Below are 24,971 nucleotides of genomic sequence, written 5' to 3'. Positions count from 1 at the left end.
CCATCCTGTGAGCTCCCCAGCATGCATACAGGGCTCCTGGGGATCCGGGCTGGCCACACCCCAACCTCCCCACAACACTCCATCCCTAGCGAATTCTCTGCATCTTGCCTTTCTCTTGATTTTGCCTTGACTTGAGCACATGTTATTCTCTTGACTTCAAACAGTCTCCCCACTCCTCCTTCCATGCCCTATTAGGGGATCCTTATCTCCAAAGGCCATTCATTCATTCACTCCATAAATATTTGTTGAGTGCCTCCTATGGGCCAGGCCCTGGAGATGCAGGGGAGAATAAGACAAACAGTCTCTCTAGCCAAGGAGCCTACAATCTTGTGAGGGAAATGGGCAGAAATCTAAGACGCACACAGCACGCACATATAAAGCCATGAAGGACAGACACACAGTAATCTGAGGGATATCACAAGAGGGTTGGATCGAATTGAGAAGTAGGGGTGTCACAGAGGATTCCCCAGGTGAGAAAGCGACAAATGAGTTGAGATACGAAAAATGAGTGAGCATTAACTCAGCAAAGGGGGTAGAAGCAGGGCTGGCATCCCAGGCCCACAGATCAGGGCCTACAAGCATCTCCCCACGACTACGTACATCAGGTTCCCCAGCCATAGCCTTCTGGACTGCCTTCGCCTGTTTATTTATCTGTTTCCTCAAAGAGACTGTAAGTTGCTTGAAAGCAGAGGCTGTCTTGTTAACTGTTGTATCTCCGACACCTGGTGTTCCTGGTAGGCATTCAATAAATGTTGAAGAAATGACAAGTGAATGAACGTGTCTAGCATGGTAGCTGGCCCACAAGAGGTGCGTGGTGTCATCACTTCTTCTTTCTCCTTTCCAGTATCCTTCCTCTGCTTTAATCTTAAACAGGAATGCTCCCTCATCCCCATGGGTCCCCCCAGCCACCTCCTGACCACAAGAACACATTCTCAAGGCATTCTGGGGACAGGATCCTCCAAGGACAACAGTATCGGCGCACAGGCACACTTTTTAAGATATCCAGTAGGCAGGTCCTTTAGGGGGCCTCTGCTGCAACACAGTCATAAGAAGACAGTAAATCTGGCAAATTTGTGGACTTTTTACAACTTCCAAACAGGTGTCTAATGCTGGTTGAGTGAAATTTGCAGCAAGTCCCAAACGACTAAAACTGCATTCTACCTTAGGCGGATGACAGAATGTGTATTGCCAGCAACGGGGGGGAAACCAGTTGCTGTGTTTCCCAAAACCTGAGCCCAAATGTCTAAATTAAGGGATGCTTAGCTGTGCTTAACCGGTGCAGTCATCACCGGTGCCCTATAAACCCTCCAACACACAGTGATGTAGTTTATTAGCAGCAGCTCCATAGATTACATTTGCTCATGTTCCATTAGAAAACTTCATTCCACATTAAACTGCAATGCAATAGGATGTCTGCCAGTACAGAAGGGCCATCTAATTGTGCAAAAGCAGAGATGTGGGGATTGTTTCAGTAATTCATCCAGGCAGGGCTGACACTGCATCATCTAGGCGGCTCTTGGTTCTTTTCTTGCTAATTTCTAAACTCCTACAGGCTCCTCAGACTTCAGGACCAGTTCCTACTCCCATTTCCCACCCTGATCCATTATGAGAAGAATCTGATCAGCTTCTATTGTAAATTTAATTTCAAGCAGCCAGACGCTGCCTTCTGGCACCCTGGGATGCTGCTTGTGAATAGCTCCAGATGAAATGTGAGATGCTTTCAAGAAGATGGCTGTGAACTCCTGGTGGAGAAAGGGAGTTGTTGGGAGATGAATGACATCTGCATATAGAACAAGCTGTGTGCGGTGTGCCTATTGGCACCTCTTCATTAGCGATGCTAGCAGCAGCTGTCAGTACATAGAATCACTTTAGAGTTCCCCATTTTGCAGAGGAGGAAACTGAGGCCCAGATGGGTTGACTTACTTGCCCAAAATCACTGACACAGAAAGAGGATTCGCACCCACGTACGTCTGATGCTAAAAGTCTTAACTCCTCCTTAAACGCTTACCTTGGGATTTCTCAGCCTCAACACCACTGGTATTTGTGGCTGCCTTGTGCATGGTAGCCCTTAAGAGTTTCTCTGGCCTTGACCCACCAGATGGCCCCTCTCCAGCTGTAACAACCAGAGATGTCTCCAGGCACTGCCAAATGTTCCCTTGGGGTCCAAATCACCTTCAGTTGAAAATCACTGTTCTACCTCGTGTCTTACACATTTATTGGGTTTGCGTGTGTGTGTTTGCTTAGTTGTATTTTCTAATTTTTTTCTACCAACTTACAAGTATTTCTTTTGTTTACATCTCATCACAATTTAAAGCAGTTTACACACATTATTTAATGAAATCCTTATCAACCAACCTACGAAGTAGATACCGATACACTCACTTCATGAATGAGAATACTGAGGATGAGAGTCAAAGTGACCTGTCTATGCCAAGCAGCTAGCAAGGAGCTGGAATTCACTTTTTGCATGCACAAGATATATATTTTACTGCATGGCTTGGCCACAGCCAACTGTGGTAGAAGGCTTGATTCCCAGCCTCCAGGAACTTGACTTTAACCAGGAAGGAAGTTTGCTGCTCACAACACAACCCATGAGCTAGCAGCTAGAGAAAGACAAGTATAAAGAGGATTCAGAATTGGGGTGGGAAGGTGACTCCAGCCTTTTGCTGGAATGCATCCATAAACAGAGTGAAAATAATTGAGAGAAAGTAAGGGAAGAAAAGAGAAACGCATTAAAATGCACAAAGGGCAGAATTATGAAACTTACGCCTATCAAACCTGAGACAGAAAACCCCAAGCAATGCAGAGAGAACCGTGCTGCAGGCTTCTTGCCAGTCCCCCAGGCCCACTGCTGGGCTACCGTGGGATCAGCAATGCCACCCACAACGAGTGACTTCCCTTGAGCCCAGTCTCTCCTTCAATGTCCGTCCTCCACATCTGCAGCCCCCCGTGTAAACAGTCTAATGGGTGGGCCACAGAGGAATTGTCAAGACAGGCACCAAAGTGCTCTAGCGCAGTCTGAGTTCCTAAGAGCAGAAGGCCAGAGAAGGGTGCAAATAATGTGTATGGGCACTACCAATCTACAGCAGGTGATTCACAACAACGCCCCTGTGAGGCGGGTCAGTGTTGCCACCACTTTGTAGGTGAGGCTCAGAGAAGCCAAACCTGGCACCAGTCATGGCACAAATAAATGTAGAGGCCAGCTGGGTATAAATCTGGGCCCGTCACCACTGAACCCTCTGTCTCCCAGGAAAACACAGTGAGAGAGGTGACCTAACTGCTCTGCTAGACGAATGAAGACAAACAATGCACAAAAAATCCTCGCTTCTCCCGGGATGCCATGAGAACACATTTTCCTGGAGATTGGATTTCACATTAGGCTGATCTGGCTTGCTTTCTGTGTCTGAACCAGACACTGCAGAGATATCCTCTACCCCTTCCTTTTTCATACTCCCAGTATACAATCCCTACAAATCCACCCTTAACTCTGAGGACCACACTTTCCCGTAGCATCATACAAACCCATGCCTTCTTTTCTATTCATTATTCTAGCTCAGGTTACCATTGTCTCTTGCCCGACCTGGATGTCACCAGTCTGGCTGCCAAACCAATGCATTTTCCACACTGCAGCCAGACCATGCCAAAACCCTCCATGTAAAGACCTTCATTTGAAGGGCATCTACCAAATACCTACAGCCAATATCACACTTAAAAGGTGAAAGGTAGACTATTTTAAGATCAAGAACAAGGTAGGGATGTCCACCCTCACCACTTCTATTCAATATTGTATTGAATATTGGATGTGTTCAACATTCTATCTAATGCAATTAAGCATAAATAAATAAATAGCATCCAGATTGAAAAGGAAGAACTAAAACTGTTTTTATCCACAATTATTAAAAAAAAAGCTATCAGCAAGGTCATGGGATACAAGATCAATATACAAACATCAATTGTATTTCTACATATTAACAATGAATCATCCAAAAATAAAATAATTCTATTCACAATAGCAAATCAAAAAGAATAAAAATCTTAGAGATTTCCAGTTCAAGATGGAGAGCCAAGACAATATGTTAAACTGTCCTTCAATCTGACCTCCTCTAAGTTGTCAAGGAAATAGTCCAAGGTATATGAAAAGAAAGACTATATACCTCCACGTGGAAGCTAGGAAAAAGAGATGGACACCCACATGCTGCAAACTCTAAGGAATTTCTACAAGATGTAGTGCTGGTGAGACCTAAGAAAGAGGCTCACTAGCTCACTAGACAAGATGGTGACAGAGAAACACAGCTTAAAACGTGTTCTCAAGAAGTACATTTAACCATCAGTGGAATAAAAATCAGGGACAAGGCAAAGAAAACTTGTGCTTAAAGATGGAGAAATGGAAAAGATAGTAAGGAAGCTTAAAAACAGAAGTGTTAGATATTATACAAGAACAAATAAAACAATTATCAACAAAAAGTGTCAGTGAATTAAACTTTTCTGTTAAAGAATAAAAATTCTTATGAAAGATTTCAAAACAAAAATCTAAGAGATACATAAAACAATGATATATAAATATTAAAATAGAGGAATTGGCAGATGGTTGATAAATGCAAACCTAAAATAAAAGTGGCAATACTTGTATCACAGTAGAATTTAAGGCAAAAAGGGGGGGATAAATATAACTTTTATATTGGGAGAATTATAATTGACTCTGAATATCTGCTACTTAAAAATACTGACATGCTAAAGAGTATATATCAAAATATATAACCTTAGAAATAAATAATCAAAATAAAAACTTAGAAATAAAAGGAGAAATTGATAAAAAAAAAAACAGTGAAAATGTTAAGAGAATCAGTTGCACTTAGGCAATAAATAAGAAATCAGAAAAACTAAGCAATATTAATAACATGAATTTCTTCAGCCTTCCACCATAGAATACCACAGAATACATGTTCCTTTCAAATACTCAGAATGTTTACCAAAAATGATCTTATACTGAGAGAAAAAAGTCAAAAATTCTCTAAAATAGAAACCATAATCTGAACATAAAGCAGTATAATTTGATAATAACTTAAGTATAAAAATATTACTTGGAAATTTTGATGGAAAAAAAAACCCTAGAGTCAAGGAAGGAACAAAACTGCAATTAGAGACTATTTCTAAAATAACAACTATCCATCAAAATTTATAGGATGTGGTCAAAGTTGTGCTTAGAGAAAAATGTCTCTTAATGTTTTTAATATCAGACAAGAAGTAACGGAACTAATTCAATGCACGAAAACAACAAAAGAGCAACACCAGCCTAAGGTAAGTGGGAGAGAAAGATGAAGAAAGATAAAAGCAGAAATCAATAAGTTGGGCAATAGGAAAGGAATAAAATTGATAGCCCTAGAGTTGGAACTTTAAAAAGACCAATAAAATAGGCAAATTTCTGGCAAGACTAATTGAGTAAAAAAAGAAGAAAATGCAAATGTACAAACCAGATGCAAGAATGGGGGTATGATCCCATATAGTGGTGTGGAGGGAGAAAAGTTGTCTGCTGCTGCTGCTAAGTCACTTCAGTCCTGTCCGACTCTATGCGACCCCATAGATGGCAGCCCACGAGGCTCCCCTGTCCCTGGGATCTTCCAGGCAAGAACACTGGAGTGGGTTGCCATTTCCTTCTCCAATGCGTGAAAGTGAAGTCGCTCAGTCATGTCCGACTCTTAGCGTCCCCATGGACTGCAGCCTACCAAGCTCCTCTGCCCATGGGATTTTCCAGGCAAGAGTACTGGAGTGGGGTGCCATAGCCTTCCTCGGAAAAGTTGTCTAGGAAAACCATATACAGTGATAGTGTGGAGGGAGAAAAGTTGTCTAGGAAAACCATATGCAGTGAAAATGAACCAAAGCGAGCACAGGAGGATGCCAACAGGGATGAGGAGCCAGGGCAGGGACGACCTTGTGAAGGTACCAACCCCAGGAGCCTCCTCCTCAATCATGCTGGTTGGTCAGAGAGGACTGTGCCCTGGCTGGAAACACATCCAGGTCCTTGCCAGGACAGCCCTTAGGTCCTGGAAACCCCCACCCTTTCCTGCCAGAGTCATCCCCACCTCTGGGGGTCTTCTACATTTCATTCGCAGAGCCAGAGAACCCAAATGTCAGAAAATAGAGCTTTGATCACCCACGAGTGCATCCTGTTTTAAGAGTAAAGAAAGCTGGAAGAACTTCAGGATGCTGAATCTGCCTCCAGCCATTTGTATACCAACCAACCACTCCATTGGCCTGATCTGATTTTCTTCTTTTTTTATTTTTTAATATTTATTTGCTTTTATTTATTTGTTTGGCTGCACTGGGTCTTAGTTGCATCTCCAGTTGTGGCATGTGGGATCTTGGTCCCCAACCAGGGATCAAACCCAGATCTCCTGCACTGGGAGTACAGAGTCTTAGCCACTGAACTGCCAGGAAAGTTCCCGATCTGACCATCTTTCAAACCTTCCCTGAGAGTCTATGTGGGTGCCCCACCGATGGGATCACCTGAGCTCAGCATCCAATAGTCCAGGCTCCCGGTTTTCAGCTCTGTCCAGTCCCAGTCTCCTAGTTCTATATCTCCAGCCCTGCCCAATGTCCTTGAACTCTAAACTCACACATTCAAGTCCAGGCCTACCTACCCTTTGCCCCCGACCCCTGCGATCAGCAGGTAACCTCCACAAAGACAGTGGCTTTGTTTTGCCCACGGCTGTGTCCCCAGCACTAGGGCCAGTGTCTGGAACATAGTAGGTGCTCATGAAATATTTGTGGAATGAATGAGTGGAGAGGACTCCAGTCTCTTCACCCAAGTTCAGTGAACACCTACTGTGTGCTAACTCCTATGGAATGTCAAGGGTGGATGGACAAGCCTGGTCTCGTCAGGAAGGACACTGAGTCAGGGGAGCCCCAGAGGCCCACCCCTGTGGCAGGCCTGGTGGCCTCACCTCTGCACTGCCCTGAGAGGGCTGGGAGTGAGCAAGAGGGCTGGCACTGTCCTGGGGATGCTGTCTGTGACTCTTCTCCAAGAGCATCTTAAACAAAGCCTTGAGGTTAGGGACTTGGCAGGGATCCTTGCACTTCCAATTAACATCCTGACCTCCCCAGGGCTTGGCTGGCATGCCATTGATTCTCTGTCTCCCTGGAAGCCCAATGTCCTTTGGGCAGAACCAGGAGGAGTCTTGTGAGGGAGCACGGCAGGCCACCGGGTCAACAAAACCTGGAAAGCTGTGACTGTGGAGCCTTGACCTTTATCCCACCAAAGTCTGCTCTTTCTGCAGAGGTGGTGCTCTCCCTCCCTGTCTTCCTCCTTGATATGAACTCTCCCCTCGGGAACCAGTTCAGGGGTACCAGAAAGCAGTCTCGTCCTCACCATAGTTTTCTCTTCCATCACCTGTGATGGGGTCTAAAAAAGTGGGAACTTCTTAAATTCTCCATTCTATACCCAGAGTCAAAGTCACACAAATCCAAGGCCATTTCCAACAAAGTATTGATGGTTTTCAAACACAGGATGCAAGACATAGTCGCTACTGGCCTTCAACTCATACCTGCTGGGTCCAAGGGACGTATGTCTTGCATATGCATGCAAAATCAGTTTCAACAGAAAGACCTGAATTGCTCTCTATGTTTTCTATCTAGTCTTCCCAAATGCCCTACTCATCCATCTGACTACTGAGAACCTCTAAGTGGGAGAAAGGAATTGGGGACTATAAAGAAAGAGAAATTGAGGGCAGGCCTCATAAGAACAGAGGTCTTTGTTGACTACCGTTCACCCAGGCTGGTTCTTCCCCCCAGTTAGCTTGGCTCAGGCCCAGCTGCTGGCCACGGGCAGGAGGGGGTGGTACCTGGTTCGCAGGTTCTCTGGCTGGGGTGGCCCATCAAACACCGACAGGACGTCGAAGTCCTCCTCCAGGGCAAAGGACTGGAACACAAGCTGGATCCGGTGCTGGTCCTCTGCGGTGATGGTCCACGTGCAGTTGGCGTAATTGGGGTAGCCATACGGGAACCCCGGGCTCTCAACGGTGCCATTGGGACCCTGCAGTTGGAAGGTGCAGTTCTGGCCTGGGAGAGAGAAAGGGAGCCGTTCAGTATGGCCAGGGGAACTCTGAGACTCTGCCAGAGGGATGGGCGCAACGTGTTAGATGATCATGAAACCCCTTTTCCAGGTTCTCCCTCCGGACCAGCCCATGCTCACTGTGTTGGGGGGGGGGTGGGATGACTGACCCCGAGTGCAAGCTAGATTGCACTGTGCCCTGTCCAGCTGATAAAATCAGCATCGCTTGAGTCAAGCCCCAGAACGATTCGGTGAGACAGGAAACAAGGCTCAGAGAGTCTGAACTAAAAGCCAGCAGACCAGACAGAACTTCCTCTTTACAACACTAAATGCCAGAAAGATGATTTCAAATGTTCTCCATTTTCCATGGTCCCTTGACCCTCCAGTCCCTCTGCTCAGCTCCCACCCTCTCTTCCCATCTCCACAGAAAATAAAAGCCATCAGTGGGGATGCCATTGTTGTCTTCCCGATTCCACCCCACCCATCCAGCCCACCCTACGTGGTCTTTCTGCCTCCTGCAGATGAACCAGCCCTTCTTCCATCTAAAGACATTCGCTCATGCCCTTTGCATCCTATCTCTCCCTAATCTTCATGAACCTTATACATGTTTCTCTCTCAAGTATATTACATGTGTTCAGTTGTCTCCTCTCCACCGGAACTTCCCTGTTTCAAATGTGCTCAAGAATCTACGACTAAGAAAGCAACTCCCCATTCCACTCCTCTTCTCCCTCCAGCCCTGTCTCTCTCTTCTCCTTCACAGCCTAATTTTTAGAAAACACAATCTGTCTATTCTTTCTGTCTCCATTTCCTTCCTATTTTCTGATCCTATTGATCCATCTGAACAGATCCACTAAAGTCACCGATGGGTCCAGCGGATACTGTTTAGTCCTCATTTCAACAGACCTCTCTCTCAGCTGCCTCTAACACTGTTGCTCACCCCTCCCTTCTGGAAATGCCCCTCTCAGAGCAAAGCATCTCAGACTACACTGAGCATGAGCACCGCCTGGGGGGGCCTGGCTCACGTAGATTTGGATGGGGAACTCATCTACCTGGAGCCCTGGTGATGCAATGATGCTTTGCACAGCGTGGTCTCCAGCTTCCGCCCACATCACTCACTTGCCATCTTCGCCCCCACTGAGCTTTCTCCAGCTCCTTTCCAGGGTCCGTGTTGGGGTCTCTCCCCCTTTCTGTCTATTCTAGAGGATTTTCCCTCTTGTGCACTGATGACTCACAGCTTCACACTCCATGTCAGACCTCCCTCTGAGCTCCAGACCTGACATCTCCTTTGGGAGATGCAGGCTCACGATGTCCTCCACCCACCCTTTCCTGACGCTTTCCTCTTCCTCACAGCCCCATGGACAACCTATCACCCTGTCTCTATCTCCATTTCCCTTGACCCCACAGCATCTATCCCCTAGACCACCATAATAACCACCTACTAACTGGTCGACCACATGTACCCTGGTTCAACATTTACACTACAGCCGGGGACATCTTTTCGAAAGAGAAATCAAATCAGGTCACCTCCCCTTCCCCTCACCAACATCAAACCTCCCATAGTTCATCACTGTTCTTCAGTAGGGAAAAATTACTTGTAGACCTATGAGGGTCTCTGCATGGTTTGACCCTTAATGACCTCTTAGCCTTGTATCCACACTAGCTTTCCAGCCAAATCCCACCCCTCTAAAGAACTTGAATAGATATTTCTCCAAAGAAGATATGTATGCAGAAGGCCAACAGGTACTTGAAAAGATGCTCATCATCACTAGTCATTAAGGAAATGCAAATTGAAACCACAATGAGGTATCACTTCATACCTGTTAAAATGACCATCATCAAAAAGATAAAAGATGACAAATACTGGCAGGGACATAGAGTAAAGAAAACCTGTGTGCACTGTTGGTGGGAATGTAAATTGGTACAGCCACTACAGAAAACAGTATGAAGGATCCTCAAAAAATTAAGATTAGAACTACCACATGATGCAGCAATTCCACTTCTGGGAATACATCCAAATGTATCAAAAGCACTAACTCGAGAAGATATCTGCACCTCCATGTTCGTAGAAGCATTATTTACAATAAAAAAGACATGGAAACAATCTAAATGTCCATCGACAGAAGAATGGATAAATTATTTGTGAGATATACACAGAGGAATATTCAGTTCAGTTCAGTTCAGTCCAGTCGCTCAGTCATGTCCGACTCTTTGCGACCCCATGAGCGTGCAGCACTCCAGGCCTCCCTGTCCATCACTAGCTCCCGGAGTTTACCCAAACTCATGTCCATTGAGTCAGTGATGCCATCCAACCACCTCATCCTCTGTTAGAGGAATATTACTCAGCCATTAAAATAAGGAAATGCTAACATTTGCAACAACATGAATGGACCTTGAAGGCATTATGCTAAATGAAATAAGTCAGAAAGAAAAAGATAAATACTGTATGCTATTACTTATATGTGGAATCTAAAGAAACAAACAAACCCCTCCAAAAAACAAATTCATAGAAAAACAGATTAGACTTGTGGTTATCAGAGGCATGGGGTGGGGAAGGGAAATTGTAGGAAGGTGGTCAAAAAGTACAAACTTCCGCTTATAAAATAAATAACTACAAGGGATGTGATGTACAACAGAATGACTATGGTAACACTGCTGTAAGATAGACAGGTGAATTGTTAAAAGAGTAGATCCTAAGAGTTCTCATCACAAAGAGAACAGCTTTTTATTTCCCCTTTCTTGTTTTCTCCTTTTGTTCTTGTTCTGTATGAGAAAATGGACATTAGCTGAACTTATGTGGTAATCATTTCACAACATACATCTATCAAATCATCATGCCATATGCCTTAAATGTACATGGTGGTATGTGTCAATTATATTCTCAACACATCTGGTAGAAAACAAACGCCCCACCCTTCCCAGTCCTTTGCACTGATCACACTCTCACTGCCATAGGACCTTTGCATATGCCGTCCTCTCTTCCTAGAATACTCTTCCTGTCCTCCCTGGCCTATTTTCTTTCAGCTCCCAGTCAAGGGTCTCTCCTTGACTAGTTCAAACCCTCTATGATATGCTTTCCTGACACCACCACCTCTCCTTGGCAGCACTTATCATAGAAGCAAAGGCCCATGCTCCCATGTGACACATTCATAAGTATCCGTCTTCTTGCCAGGCTGTAAGCTTCATAAGACAGACCTAACTTGAGTTTTCCCATATTTGAATCCATACCCCAAGCTCAGTGCCAGACACATGTTAAGTTCTCAATAATTTAATATGGTGCTTGTACTTAGTGAGTGTTTGGCTAGACACTCTTCTGAGAACTTTACACATACTAACTTGTTTAATCCTCACAACAGCCCTAGAAGGTAGATACTGTACATATCATCTCCATTTTACAGATGAAGAACTAAAGCAAAGAGAAATGAAAGAAGGGAGCCCAAGTCACCCCATTACTCAGAGACAGGATTTAAATGTCAGCAGTCCACTCCAGGTCCACTGTCTCAAATACTGAGTTGATGAAAAAGTTCATTTGGATTTTTCTATAACATGAAAAATCCAAACAAACTTTTTGGCCAATCCAATATAATGCTGATAAATTAACTCACCACTAATTTTTTTTAAAGCCCACTTTAGGGATTAACTAACAAAGGGCAGTTAATCTCTAAAATGACTTTAATATTGAAAAATCTCTTTTAATACAAAAGAGGGATAACACAAAGTATCCCATTTTAAAGGGGGAAAAAAGCTAAAGTCTTCTGAATAAATGCTAAATGAACATTTAATAAAATTAGACATGTAACCCTGATTAAAGTAAGCATTTGGAAGTAGGAGAAAGGCTACTTCCTTAGCATTACAGAGCATCCATTTTAAAATAATAACCTACATCCTACTTACAGTGAAACATCTGATTAAGATCAGGAATGAGATAAAAATGCTACTATCACCTCCGAGATTTCATGCCTTATTAGAAGAGCTAATCCATATGAGGCAAGAAAAAGAAATGAAAAAAGAGCAAGCAAAAATATGGCTTGCAGATGATGTATTAATATACCCAGAAAACCCAGGAGAATCAATTAGAAAGCTATTAGAACTAATAAAAAATTTCAATAAAGTAGCCAAACACAAAATAAGTAAACGAAATCAATGACATTTCCATATGTCAGTGACAGATAAAAAATAAAGAAACAAGGTCTTATTTATGATAACTACAAAATGCATATAGTGAATGGAAATAAACTTAAATGGGCAGTCCCTATACAAAAATAACTTTTAGAGAAGGATAAAAAAAATTTGAATAATTGGAGAGACATATGTAATCTTGAGTGGAAGACTAACTTCTGAAAGGTTAATTTGGAATATTAACCTTCTGAAAAGTTATTGAAAAGTTAATTTATAAGCTTAATGCAATTCTGATCAAAAGCCCAATGACCTGCTTTAAATTTAGTAAAAAAGATACCTAAGTTTAACTGGAAGAAATAGACAGTCACAGACAATGGATATTTTTTGAAAAGGTGTAAAAAAGTAGTATTCTCATTCTACAAGATACTAAACAGAATCACCAAATGATGCTTATGAAAATAGCATGAAGTGCACCCCAATGTTCATCGCAGCACTGTTTATAATAGCCAGAACATGGAAGCAACCTAGATGCCCATCAGCAGAGGAATGGATAAGGAAGCTGTGGTACATATACACCATGGAATTTTACTCAGCCGTCAAAAAGAATTCATTTGAACCAGTCCTAATGAGATGGATGAAACTGGAGCCCCTTATACAGAGTGAAGTAAGCCAGAAAGATAAAGAACATTACAGCATACTAACACATATATATGGAATTTAGAAAGATGGTAACGATAACCCTATATGCAAAACAGAAAAAGAGACACAGAAATACAGAACAGACTTTTGAACTCTGTGGGAGAATGTGAGGGTGGGATGTTTCAAAAGAACAGCATGTATACTATCTATGGTGAAACAGATCCCCAGCCCAGGTGGGATGCATGAGACAAGTGCTCCGGCCTGGTGCACTGGGAAGACCCAGAGGAATCGGGTGGAGAGGGAGATGGGAGGGGGGATCGGGATGGGGAATAAGTGTAAATCTATGGCTGATTCATATCAATGTATGACAAAACCCACTGGAAAAAAAAAATAAATTAATTAAAAAAAAAAAAAAAAAGAAAATAGCATGAAGGTGGCCCAAGAGTGGACAGGCAGAACATGAAACGGCATTATAGGAATAGCCTTAAATAGACACAGAAATTAAAATATGTATAAGACAGCATTAAAAATCAATGAGAAAAGAAAACCATTTTACAAGGTCAACTAATTAAGTGTTTGAGAAAAGAATTAAGTTATCTCAATTCATACCATATAGCAAACTAAGTTTTTTTTAAAAAAGTAAAAAACTAATAAGAAGGAAATGTGCACAAATAATTATCTGACTGATTTTTCTGAATGTAAGAGCTGTGGAAGATACTACAAGATTGATAGTTTATACAAAAAGTATGTGTAGGTCAAAAATAGAAACAAAAGCAAAAGCCACAGAAAAAGACAGAAAAGTAATATATTTAATACAGAAAGAACTATTACTAACAAGCAGAAAAACAACAATCACTATAGTTGAAAAGTTGGATAGGGTCTTGAATAAGTTAGTTCACAAGGAAGACATAAGCAGTCCAGAAACCAGAAAAATATTCAGCTCCAATAATAACGAAATAAAGCTCCTAGCTCTGCAACTTTCCCTTGGTTCACGTTCCTGAATTTCACCCCATGGGCACCAGATCTACTCAGCTCACCCCTCTAAAACCTGTCTGTGATGTCCTTGCACTACGTCACTCATTCATTCATTCCTCTAGGTTAGACCCTGGGATGGGTCATGGGGCCTGGATCACAAACCAAACATAAGCAAATACTTTCACGTGGCAGTACTGTGCTACAAGGGTGCTCAGAACGGTCCTCGAGTATAGACCCCACAGGGGTCACACGTTGAGGACCACCCTCATTCGTGTCCCAGACAACCATTGAAACCATCCTTCACTACTGTCCCCAGCATCCCACTCAGACCTGTGTGGGTCTACAGTTTCTAGTTCAGAATTTGCGTATGACCAACACGTCCTGTGGCGGAGAAAGAAATCGGGGGTTGGGGGAAGAGGTTCAGAACAGAGCCCGCGGGAACACTTTCCATGCACGGGGACAAGAGAGGTGACAGAGTGGGAGGCAGGGGTGCAGGCAGAACGGTGGGACGAGAACCAGAGGTCACGCCTAGATAGGAGAAGGTGACTCAGTGTACGGAGCATCACAGAGAAACTGAGGGGAGGGTCTGGGAGGAGGTCACTCGGTTTCATGTCAAATGGTCCCTCTGGAAGTACGGATGCTGAGAGTGGGCGCTCTGTCTTGGTTTCTGCTGCACCCCCAGTGCCTAGAACTCAATAAGTGTTTGCTGAATGGGTACATGAATTTCAGCAAAGACAGGTGGCAGGTGACACAGGGGACAGAGGCCAGGCAAGTAAAGGCAAGACCAGCTGGTGAGAAGGCAGGGGCCATTACATTTAAACAACAATGTATAATAATGTATGTACGTGTTAGTTGCTCAGTCATCTCTGACTCTTTGCGACCCCATAGACCATAGCTCACCAGACTCCTCTGTCCATAGGATTCTCCAGGCAATTGGAGTGGGGAGCCATTCCCCTTCTCCAGAGCATCTTCCCCACCCCAGGGATAGAACCCAGGTCTCCTGCACTGCAGGCAGATTCTTTACTGTCTGAGGCACCAGGAAAACCCCATACCTTTTGCTCATTATAGAAAACTTGGAAAATAGAGACAGGGATTTAAAAAGAGGAAACATCACCATCTCACCTCCCTCTCAGAGGCAACTGTTGTTAATATTTTCTTTCTTTTGCTAGATTTTTCCATGCATATTTCACATCATTGAGACAGTACTGTATATTTAATTCTGTGGGCTCTTTTTTTCAGTGAATTATTCTTCAGTCTTTAGTTACAGAAGTCAGTGTCACTTGTAATATGCATGGCTATGCATAAATGCAACACCAAGATGTGTGAAGACAAAAAGGCCCCCAGTCGCTCTCCTTTCTACCCACCCCAAAGCTACCAAAGTTAACAGGCAGGTAACTCTCTCTACAATCTTCTCATTCCTCATGCAAACAAATGGACACATTCCGAGAGAATTTTTATTATTTTGTTTTAAAGATGAAATCGTAGTTGTGTTCATTTCTCTGCAACCTGCTTTCTCATTTAACAATACATGGGGGACACCTTCCAGGTCAGTAGATCCGTATCTAACTGATTTTTTATATAAATGTGTAATATTCCACGGCCTGGATGTATCTCAATGTATTCAACCACTCCCCTGCTGATGGCCATTCAGGTCATTTCTCGGCTTTCTTTTGCAACAATTCAGTAAACATTATAACATGAGCTTTTCCCCCAAGATATTGAATCTGTTCACCAACAGCATTTTAAATGGATGTGCCACATTCCAGTATATAGTTATACTAGAATTTACTCAACCATTCTCCTAGTCTCAAACACTGAAATTGTTTCTGGATAATTTTTTCCATTATAAATAAGACCTGGCCTCTTAGTAAAATCTGGTGACAGCATGCTGGTCAGTGCAGTGGAAAATGCTTTTCCATGGCCAGAGTCCCAGAACGAATGTTCACTTATGCGGTAACTGCATCCAGCTTCGGTTTCAGGGATGGGGGTCGCCATCCATAGGAGACAGGCTGACTTCTGTGGAAGGCGCTGCTGGAGCTGGTCAGACAGGGCTGGGAGCCAGACTCATTTGGAAGTTTCCCTGGAGTTAAACGTTGGTTAGTGAGTTGACAAAGTTATAACCCACAGTGGCCACTCCAGATGGATAGGCTAGTAGAGTGGGAGGGCATGGCAAAAGGGCCTTCACATCGAGAAGGTGCTGAATTTCATCCAAGGAAAGGACTACCTCTTCTTAACGTCTGGTGACCTGCTCTAGAGACAGGACCACTGCTATGGACTTTCATCCAAGGAGATCATGCTTCTCTTTCTCAGGAAGAAGCATGGGTTGCCTTCTCCCACCCCTACCTCCTCCTAGTCAACGCAGCTACCAGACATAGCCAAGACCTGCCTGGGCTTCAAGGACAATCCTGGAGAACATGCATTTGTTTTTGGACAATTTCCCTAGATAGATGCACAGACTGCCAAAAATGCAGGTTCCCGGGTCAAAGGGTAGGAATATTTCTGCGGCTTTAGCTCTGGATCACACAAATACTTTCAAGAAAGCATGCACTAATTATGTTATGGTTTTTTAAGTTAAAGTATTTATTTATATTATCACAAATAACAAGCTCTGTTATATTTAACCCTTTCATTTTTATTTTATTTATTTTTGGCCACTCTAGGCAGCCTGTGGGGGCTTTCCAGGTGGCGCTGGTGGTAAAGAATCTGCCTGCCAATGCAGGAGACACAAGAGACGCAGCTTCCATCTCTGGGTCTGAAAGATCCCCTGGAGAAGGAAATGGCAACCCACTCCCATATTCTTGCCTGGGAAATTCCATGGATAGAGGAGCATGGCAGGCTACAGTCCATGGGGCCATAAAGAGTCAAACAAGACTGACCACTCACACACACACACACACACACACAAAGCATGTGGGATTAGTTCCCAGACCAAGGATCCAACCCTTGTCCCCAACATTGGAAGCAAGGAGACAACCACTGGACTACCAAGAAAGTCCCCGCCAGTGATGTTTTTAACAGCCATGTCTAGGCAAGCCTATCTTACTATATGTTTATCAACACTGTGTATTATCTTACCGAAAAGTTTTTACCTACTTGATAGATGCCAAAAGATGCTCTCTTGTCCTATTTAGCATCTATCTCCTTATCATTCAGATTCAACATCCTTTCAACTTTCCTCAGTAAATTTAATTCTTCCCTTGAGGAATCAAAGCACCTGTGGTGTGCTTTTCTGCTTCATTTAGATTTTTCACATAGAATAAAATGTTTGGTTTCTATGAGCACTCACATTTATCTGTCTTTTCCTTGGTAATGTGTTTTTCTTTATTGACATTTAGAAAGATTTCTCTCTGGCTTCTCATTCTATGCAGCATAAAAGCCAAAGTCCTCGCCACAACTCAAAGCCCTACCTGAAGGGCCACCTGGCTACCCGTTGACCCGCCCTCCTATCTCTCATCCCTTTGTGCTGGTGATCAGCCATGCTGCCTAAGCCCATCTCATGCCACCCTGGGACCTTGCATCTGCTCGACCTTTAGCCCAGGAAGCTTTTCCCCAAGAGCCATGTGACCCGCTCGCTCACTTCCTGAGTCAAGTGTTACCTCCCAGAACCCACCCCTCCTCCCCTCAAACCAGTGCTCCAGGTTCCTGCTTCATTTTTTCCACAGCACTGAGCATCCTCTGGCATCTAATTTCCTGTTTATTTTCAGGAACCTCTCACTCCAACAAAACACCACCTTTATTAGAGAGGGGAGCGACTTTGTTCCTACTTTCTCTCTCAGGCTCCCAGACCTGTAGCTGGCACACAGCTGATGCTCAGAGAAGAGCTGTTGGTTGACTGACCGATTCATGCAAATTAATTGTCCACCCAGCTCTCTGTGCTTGGCATGCTGTCTAGTTCTCTCATCCAGCTGACTCCAGGCACTCTAAGACTCACTACTTCCTCCAGGAGGCCCTCCTGGAGCCCTCAAGATAATGGCAAGCATTCTTCCTTTGGTTGCTTATCCTTAGTGAATGAATTAGAACCACAGTGTCCAACTTTCTGGCACCAGGGACTGGTTTCATGGGAGATCATTTTTCCACAGACCAGGGTGGGGGGTGGTTTCGGGCCGCCTCGAGTGCATTACATTTATTATGCCGCCACTGATCTGACAAGAGGTGGAGCTCAGGCGGTGATGCGAGAGACGGGAGCTGCTGTAAATACAGAGAAAGCTTCCTTCTCTCGCCTGTTGCTCACCTCCTGTTGTGCACCCCAGTTCCTAACAGGCCATGGCCCTGTACCAGTCTGTGACCTGGGTGTTGAGGATGCCTGAATTAGTGAATATCACTGCCTTCTCTAATGGTGATATACTGATATGTAAATGTGGCTTCTCCAGCCATAGAGTCCTTGAGATTTTCTTCACACTTATCTCTAGCACCTAGCTCAATACTCAGCCCGAGTAGTCCTTCATATCTTTTGGAATGAATGGATAAGTAAAATGGATTAAGACATGAGACAAGTGCTCAGGGCTGGTGCACTGGGAAGACCCAGAGGGATGGGATGGGGAGGAAGGCAGGAGGGGGGATCAGGATGGGGAACACATGTAAATCCATGGCTGATTCATGTCAATTTATGGCAAAAACCACTACAATCTTGTAAAGTAATTAGCTTTCAACTAATAAAAATAAATGAAAAAAAAAAAAGACAACAACTACCAACCTACCATTTGTGATGCACGGTGTATTCTGAAAGTGGCTTCGTGAAAAGGTTAAAAGCTTGGGTTTTGGAAACAAAAAGCCATGGGTTCAAATTTCAGCTTTGTCATTTAATACTTTGTGTTAATACTTAATTGTCATTTAATACTTAAGATGTAATTTACGTAAACTATTTAAACCCTCATTTTGACATCTTTTTTTTTTAAATTTTTTTTATTAGTTGGAGGCTAATTACTTCACAACATTGCAGTGGGTTTTGTCATACATTGACATGAATCAGCCATAGAGTTACACGTATTCCCCATCCCAATCCCCCCTCCCACCTCCCTCTCCACCCGATTCCTCTGGGTCTTCCCAGTGCACCAGGCCGGAGCACTTGTCTCATGCATCCCACCTGGGCTGGTGATCTGTTTCACCATAGATAATATACATGCTGCTCTTTCGAAACATCCCACCCTCACCTTCTCCCACAGAGTTCAAAAGTCTGTTCTGTACTTCTGTGTCTCTTTTTCTGTTTTGCATATAGGGTTATCATTACCATCTTTCTAAATTCCATATATATTTGTTAGTATGCTGTAATGTTCTTTATCTTTCTGGCTTACTTCACTCTGTATAATGGGCTCCAGTTTCATCCATCTCATTAGAACTGATTCAAATGAATTCTTTTTAATGGCTGAGTAATATTCCATGGTGTATATGTACCACAGCTTCCTTATCCATTCATCTGCTGATGGGCATCTAGGTTGCTTCCATGTCCTGCCTATTATAAACAGTGATGTGATGAACATTGGGGTGCACGTGTCTCTTTCAGATTTGGTTTCCTCAGTGTGTATGCCCAGAAGTGGGATTGCTGGGTCATATGGCAGTTCTATTTCCAGTTTTTTAAGAAATCTCCACACTGTTTAAAATGAGTACCCGCTTCGAGGATGGCTGTATAGATTAATGTGATTATATCTGCTAACTTGCTAAATACTCAGTACAGTACGTGACACACGATAAGTGATCAAAAAATATCAGCTAATCTTTCAGTAAAGGTTTCTACTTTTCTTTATATAGGTCTTAGTCACATCTTAAGATTACTCGTAGACATTTTATGCACTTTTTCTTGCTTTAGTAAATGACAGTTTTTTCCCTGTTATTTTTTTCTAGCTGGTTATTACTGATAAACAGAAAACCTATTGATTTTTATATATTCATCTGGCATCCAACTGGGTTTTTGAACTCTTATTAATTCTAAAGATTTCTCAGTTGATTCCCTTGGGTGTTTTAGGTACACAATCATGTTGTCTACAAATAATGATAATTTTGAGGAGATAACTCTTTTGAGAAGTTTGGCAGGGAAATTCAATTGAATTCTGCAAATATTTATTGGCTGATAAGGTCAATTTTGGACAAATTTAGTTGCAGAAGCCAGTGGGACATCCAGAGATGGCCAGAAGGCAATTAGGGCAGTAGACTGGAATCTAGGAGTGCAATCTGGGCTGGAGATATGGATTTGTGGAAGCCATGCAATTAATGAGACTGCCCACAGAGGAAAAACAGAGGAGAGTTGCAGACGTCGCTAAATCACACCCACTGACGACACCTCACCCGCACAGGGGGAGTGCACTGTACACCTCACACCTACGATGGGACTCGACCATCACTGTGCCTGCCTTCTGCAGGGCCACCTTTTCTGGAGAGATGGGAAAAGCAGGACCCACACAGTATCTCTGGCCTCTTCAGTCATCCTTTAGTTGCAAACAAGAGGCCAGAGTCATAGAGATGCTGGCACTGGGCCTCACCTTAGTCCCTCTTCCCTGCACATTTCATGCTTGTCACACTAAATAGCTCATCATCTACAAGCACCCCAGGATCTTTCAGGCCTGTGCGATGCTTGGCCCATTGCCCGGAATGCCTTTCCCCTACCTCCTCGACCTAGCAAACCTTACTCACTGTTCCACATTCAGCTCATAAAGCACCTCCTCTGAAGAGCCTCCCCTGGTTTCCCGGGCAGTTAGTAAGTTTCCTCTCTCTCTCTCTCTCTCTCTCACACACACACACACACACACACACACACACACACACACACACACACTGCAACAGCCATCCACCAAATTCCATGCCTCTTCCCTACCAATCTATCCCTTTCAAAAAACAAAACAACAATGACAAAAACTTGGCCTGCCACTTTTGCTTAAAATCCTTCAATGGCTCCTCTGGGAAAAGCCCACAATCCCTAATGTGGTATATAAGATGCCCCGAGCCAGCCCCTGCTCGGCCCCCAGCTTCTCTCCTTGCCACTCTTTCCCTTCAGGGACACACCAGGCTCTCTCTGTTTGGCTCCTTTCATGCTCTTTGTTCTTTTGTTCCCTCTGTCTTCCAACTTGCTGCTCTCTCTGATTGAAGCGTCCTTCCCACATTCTCTGGTCTGGCCAACTCCCATTCCTCTTTCGGGCCTCAGATGAAACTTCAGCACCCCCAGGAGACCTCACTTACCACTGCACTGAGGTGTACTCCCCACACCCCAACACACACCCAACACACGTCCTGCTGCAGGCCCCCTGCATCTCTGCCATCAATCCCAGCACACGTCATGACACCGCTTAGCGTCTGTGTTCCCTGAGACGTGCGGATCCCGTAGGGTAGAGACTGTGATCTGTCACATTCACACAGGTCCGTAGCACCCAGCACGGTGCCTGAACAACAGGTGCCCCGTAGAGATCTGCATAATAGCTGCACTTTACACACAACTCTCCTGGGTCACACGTCCTGTTGAAATGCAGACCCGGAGCTTTTCCAGGGTCATATTCCTCCCTGGTTAATCTTAGTGCTCAGTGCCTAGTATATACCGTAGATGCACATTCGATATTGGATGAGAGAATTATCACAAATATTGTTAATGAAGTTGTGCATTGATTTCTTTCCCTAGAAGTCTTAACAATCTGAGCTATTTCCATTAATGTGTGCTCATCCAGTCCAGGGTTTCTCAACCTCAGTACTATTGACATTTGGGGAAGGACAGTTCTTTGTTGGGAGGGCTGTGCTGTGGATGTAAGATGTTTGGTAGCATCCTAGGCCTCTACCCTCTGGATGCGAAGCAGCATCTTCCAGTTGTGACAACCAAAACTGGGTGACCCCATGGACTGTATAGCCTGCCAGGCTCCTCTGTCCATGGAATTCTCCTGGCAAGAATACTGGAGTGGGTTGCCATTTCCTTCTCCAGGGGATCTTCCTGACCCAAGGATCAAACCCAGGTCTCCTGCATTGCATGCAGATTCTTTACTGCTTGAGCCGCCAGGGAAGCCCAAAACTGTCTGCAGACATTGCCAAATGTCCGCTAGGAAGGAAAGTCACTTATACAAAAGAACCTAGCCTCCCACTATCTTTTCATTCATTTTAAAGGATTTTCAGGCTAAAGAAGCCCATCCATGGCCTTCATAGACCAGTGGTTTTTCACCTTTCCCATGCCGTGGCCCCCTCTGGCAGCCTGGTGAAGCTGTCTCAAATGATCTTTTTAAATGCATACAATAAAATATATAGAATTATGAAAGAAACAAATTATACTGAAATATAGTTTTCAAAATAGTTTAAAAACTTGTCATGAAGTAATACAGGTGTCCCTTCATTAATGCATTATTGACATGATCCAGCAGTGGGCCTGAGAAATACTGTAGTTCAAAGCATAAATGTTCTTTCTAGATAGCTGCAACTACTGTAATGTTCTTATGAAAATACCTGTGATCTTATCGTGACAAATTCACAGGTACTGCTAATATTACTGTGCTTTGTTGCCTACATTCATGATCAATAGAAATGCTGGGTTTCAGGGGGAAATTAATGAAAATAAAGATGCAACTTTCTCCATCCAAGTTAGAAATGCCCAGGATTCTATCCAGAACCCCAGAGGTCCACGCCAAATTCAAGCTTTCATTCAGCAAGTCTGGGGAGGCCAGGCTGTACATGTGTGGGGTGGTGAGTGCATGGGAATCTCAGGGGGTAGGGGTGGGGAAATGGGAGGGATAGATCGTATATAATACGATCCATGCCCTCAAGGAGTTCACAGGGGAGTATAGAAAGACAGATCCATCTTACTAACCATGTCTTCACTTGACTGTTGCATCCCAGGGGAAGAGCAGAGCGTGCACACACAAACGCACCCTGAAACACTTTTGTGGGGTGCTTTTGCACAGGTCTAAGCAAAGAGTTGGACATGACTGAGTGACTGAGTACGCATGTGTGCAAAGAAGAGCACTAACATTATCCGCATGCTTCCCTAAGATGATCTCCCTAACATTAGCAACAACTCTGAAGATGGCTGTGGCGCCCTGACCCTCACCACTTTACAGGTGAAGAACCGAAGCTCCTCAAGGCTTAAGAACATGCTCAAGGTCAAACAGGTAGCAGTGGAAGGGCCAGGGTTCACACCCAGATCTGTGTGAAAGCAAAGTTCAGGCCCCTCCCTCTGCCAGGCTGCAAAGATTCACGCATCATCTGGGGACACACTTCCAAAGCGCCGGTCCTATTTCCACTCTGTCCCCAGCTCTCGCGGCAAAGCCTGGGATTTATTGAAAAGAGCTTAGCGCAGTTGCTGTGCCGCAGGGACGTGGAAACAAAGCGGGGTTTCCTTCTCCCTCTCAAGCTGGGGACGCATGCAGCAAAGGCACAAGACAATGCATGGCAGACGGGGCCAGGCAGCAAGCCTGCCCCTGGACCACATCCAATCGCTCTGTGGGAATAATCCCATGCTGTTCAGCTTCCTAATTCTAACTCCAGGCTCTCTGATTCTGCAGGACATGCTGAACACACAAGCCACCACAGTGGACCAAATATGATTTTCCTTGCCTGGTGATACAGATGTAGCTCGTTTGTCATCATTTTCAGGCAATACCAGCCAGGGGTTGTTTATTATGTTGACAGGGAATCCTGGGCCAGCAGACATACCTCTGCATTGCTGACGCAGAACTTCTCATTCTCAGGATGTGCTACATCCCTAGATCATCACCAAGAGAAGGGACCTGGGGGACCTGGGGACAGATGCCTATTCTGGACTAGTACTACTCCTTCTGGGTGTTTCAGAGCAAACATAGGGAGCTACCTCTGAGTTCTCTCAGCTGAGAACACCCTTGAACTTTGGCTTTGGATCAAGAGACAGTGGCTGAGCACAGGGGCTAACACACAGAAGTTCAGGTCTTAGCAAATTCATTCATTTACTTATTTAAAAAACAGGACTGAGGGACTTCCCTGGTGGGCCAGTGGTTGAGAAGCCACCTACTAATGCAGGGGACACAGGTTCACATCTCTGGTCTGGGAAGATCCCACGTACTGCAGAGCAACTAAGCCCATATGCCACATATAAAGCTCACGCTCTAGACCCCAAGAGACATAACTATTGACGTCCCAACATCTAGAGCCTGTGCCCCGCAACAAGAAAAGCCACTGCAGTGAAAAGTCTGCGCACTGCAATGAAGACTGGAGAAAGCTCACAGGCAGCAACAAAGACCCAGTATAGCCAAAAATAAAGAAAGAAATTTAAAAAAAAAAATGAAACAAACAGCATGGAGCACTCACTGTGTCCCAGGCAGTATCCTTGCCTTCTAAGTGGAATTTAGTCTAATAAGATCACTAAACATTTTTCCATGCAAAGGGCTGTTTTATGCACTTGATATCTAATAACTCATTCTATCCTTACAACTGTATTAGATAAGTACTATTATACTTCCTTTTTCACAGGCAAGGAAACTGAGGCCCAGGAAGGTTAAGCATTATAACCTGCCCAAGGTCAGACATCTGATAAATGGTAGAAACAAGATTCAACTCCAGGCCATCTGGTGACAAATCCTGACTTCTTAGCCACTACTCCATGGATGGGTAGATGGATTGGGGGCCAGGGGGTAACTAGATGCCTATTTCGGCCAATGTAATAAGCCATATCTCTCCCTAGAGCACTCTGATAGACAAAGAATGTTGCCTTGGGGCGCTCCTTTCCTAAGTGTCAATCATCTCAGCTCAAACTCCTAGGTTTTTGCCCTACTGCCTGCCTTTTGGAGGCACCACTATGGTGAGTCTCGGTGTAGCATCAGAAGGGAGGTCACACGCGGAATTTTTCATACACTGGGCTTCCCAGGAGGAAAAAAAAATAGCTTGAAAAATGGGAGTGATGGTCAAAACTAAGCTTGTTTTGAGAAACTGTGACAGCAAGGTTATGTTTCTGTGTCTCCCACCAGCCTGAGTGCCTCATGATGGCAAGGACCACATCTGATTCACTATTAAATCCCCAGCACAGAATCTGGCATTTCACAGACACTCAGTTAATATTTGTTGACTAAACAGATTAACATGTCTAGTTGTCATCTGTGCTTCTTTCTGTTTTGCTTTTCATTTGTTTCTTTATCCATCAAAAGCTCATGGCTGCTATTTTTTTCTACTACTCATACTCATGGTAGAACTCCTCATCTCCAAGGCAGAGGCAACTTCTAATCCTCTGGTCTCATGTAACACATATTTGAAAATTAATTAAAAATGA

The 24,971-nt window shown here is 44.0% G+C and overlaps 1 protein-coding gene across 2 annotated transcripts in view; it reads right to left on the bottom strand.

Moving 5' to 3' along the window:
* Positions 1-24,971, bottom strand: part of CSMD2 (CUB and Sushi multiple domains 2) — a 684,323-nt gene that overhangs the window by 601,829 nt on the left and 57,523 nt on the right. For both annotated transcript variants that reach the window (XM_043878199.1, XM_043878200.1), the window contains exon 2: positions 7,839-8,055. In XM_043878199.1, the coding sequence (XP_043734134.1) occupies positions 7,839-8,055 (217 nt within the window). The remainder of the gene's footprint in view (positions 1-7,838; positions 8,056-24,971) is intronic.

Source organism: Cervus elaphus, chromosome 20, assembly GCF_910594005.1.
Source record: "Cervus elaphus chromosome 20, mCerEla1.1, whole genome shotgun sequence".
Classification (NCBI taxonomy): Eukaryota; Metazoa; Chordata; class Mammalia; order Artiodactyla; family Cervidae; genus Cervus; species Cervus elaphus.
This window is presented reverse-complemented; position numbering and strand designations above follow the sequence as displayed.